Raw genomic sequence first — 1,719 nt, 5'->3', positions numbered from 1 at the left:
CAGCTATTAGTCCTGGAAAAAGTAGAGAAAATGAAGCCATCAGACTCACATTGTCCATGAGGCTGAGAGGAGAAGACAGTGGAAAACATCACCTGTACAGTGTTACTCTGTGGACATTCATAACTTTCACAACCTTATTTTTATTCTCTTACAGCAACAAAGAAGAAAAGTTGTGAAATAACATCTGTATATCTGGTTATTGCAGCAGGTCAAAGCAAACTCTGATCCCTAGTCTTAAAACTCACCTGAAACCTGAGATAAAAGCAAAAAGACATAAAGCAACATGTCTTTGGAGTTATTAAAGTCAGACACACAGCAGATGAACAATGTTCTTCACTGCAGCACATTCATCAGTCACACTGTGGTTTGATTTCCTCAAACATTATTTCCCTGAACACAGAAACCATCTGATTGGCTGAGTTGAACCCCAGTGGGAGGAACCAGTGAAAAACATTTTTAGAGGTTGTTTGCGCCCAAAGTTGAGCCAATGACATTCTTTTTGTTCTCAAAGCAGTTCTTGCTCAGAGAAATGTTTGCTGAATGTTCACTTTGTGTGTTGCGTTGTCAGCAGAACACTGAAAATGTGATGCTACACTATTTTCATTCTTCTCTCAGCCTTACAGTTTGGGGGATTCAACTGTAAGACAAGATATTTTCATTGCAAATTTTTCTCTGATATACAACAGCTGCATCTAGATGGTGAGAAGGTAACGATAGAGATGATGGTAAAGAATCTGATCAGAGTGTGTTTCCCTCTAGTCGATGTTGTGGAGTTTTCTGTTGTATTTGCTCCAAAGGTTTTTGTACAGAGTTTTGCTGTTTCCTGTCACTGTGGGCTGCAGAGCACAGTAGTACACAGCAGAGTCAGACAGCTGAAGCTTGTGGATCTTCAGAGGAACTGACTTTTCCTGGATTCCAGTATGAAATCTGTCTTCCTGGAACTCTGGAGCTTTCTGTAAAGATGCCGAGTAAGTTTTCATCATGTGCTTTGGGGAATTATTTACTTCTTGTTTGTACCAGAACAAAGTAGGGCCTGTGGAACTAGTTTCAAAAGTACAGTCCAGTATAACTGTGTCTCCTTCAGCAGCAATGACATCTCCTGGTGGCTGAATCACTTTATCTTCTCCTTTACACTCTAGAGAAGAACACAACATGCAGAGGAAGACATGAATCAATAAAAATGATTGATTAAAGGAGAAGAACCAACAGCTGTAAAGAGTTTTATTCCATGTAGAATAGATGGAACTTTGTGATCTGCTAGTTTTTCTCAGTCAAACTCTGTTCATGTTAAATATGTCACCTACCTCTTATTGTGAGCAGAAAAAAAATGACAAATAGACTCAAGTTCACTGACAGCATCTTGAAGACAATCTGTCTGTTTTGTGGATCAAACTCCACTGTGAAAGTTTGTGTGTTTTCAGTGCTTGAGTCCCAGTTTAGCTCCTCCCTTCATCCTTTCCTCCTTCCTCTCACAGCTCTGACTAACAGTGTGTTTGTCTCTGCTGCTGCTCTCATTCACTCACTAACTGAAGATCATTGGAGGAGATTAACATGTACAAATGTGTGTCATCTGCATACGAGTGTTTCCTGACAACATCACCAAACAAAAGCATGTATATGTTAAACGAACGGGGTTCCAGGATAGAACCTCCTCAGCATCTGGGTGGTATTATTTGCTTGCTGATATCTGAAAGAATCAATAGAAACAAAAACAGCCTT

General features: G+C 39.8%; 1 gene segment (V, D, J or C); it reads right to left on the bottom strand.

Annotated features, from left to right (window-relative positions):
- Positions 1–755: 755 nt before the first annotated feature.
- Positions 756–1,359, bottom strand: LOC103375780 (T-cell receptor alpha chain V region RL-5-like). The segment is given in 2 exon segments: positions 756–1,135; positions 1,305–1,359. Coding segments are annotated over 2 exon segments (435 nt in total).
- Between the last annotated feature and the right edge of the window lie 360 nt (positions 1,360–1,719).

The sequence above is a fragment of the Stegastes partitus genome, unplaced genomic scaffold, assembly GCF_000690725.1.
Source record: "Stegastes partitus isolate 25-593 unplaced genomic scaffold, Stegastes_partitus-1.0.2 Scaffold2911, whole genome shotgun sequence".
Taxonomy (NCBI): domain Eukaryota; kingdom Metazoa; phylum Chordata; class Actinopteri; family Pomacentridae; genus Stegastes; species Stegastes partitus.
Note: the sequence above shows the minus strand (reverse complement) of the source record. Positions and strands in the feature narration are given on the sequence as shown.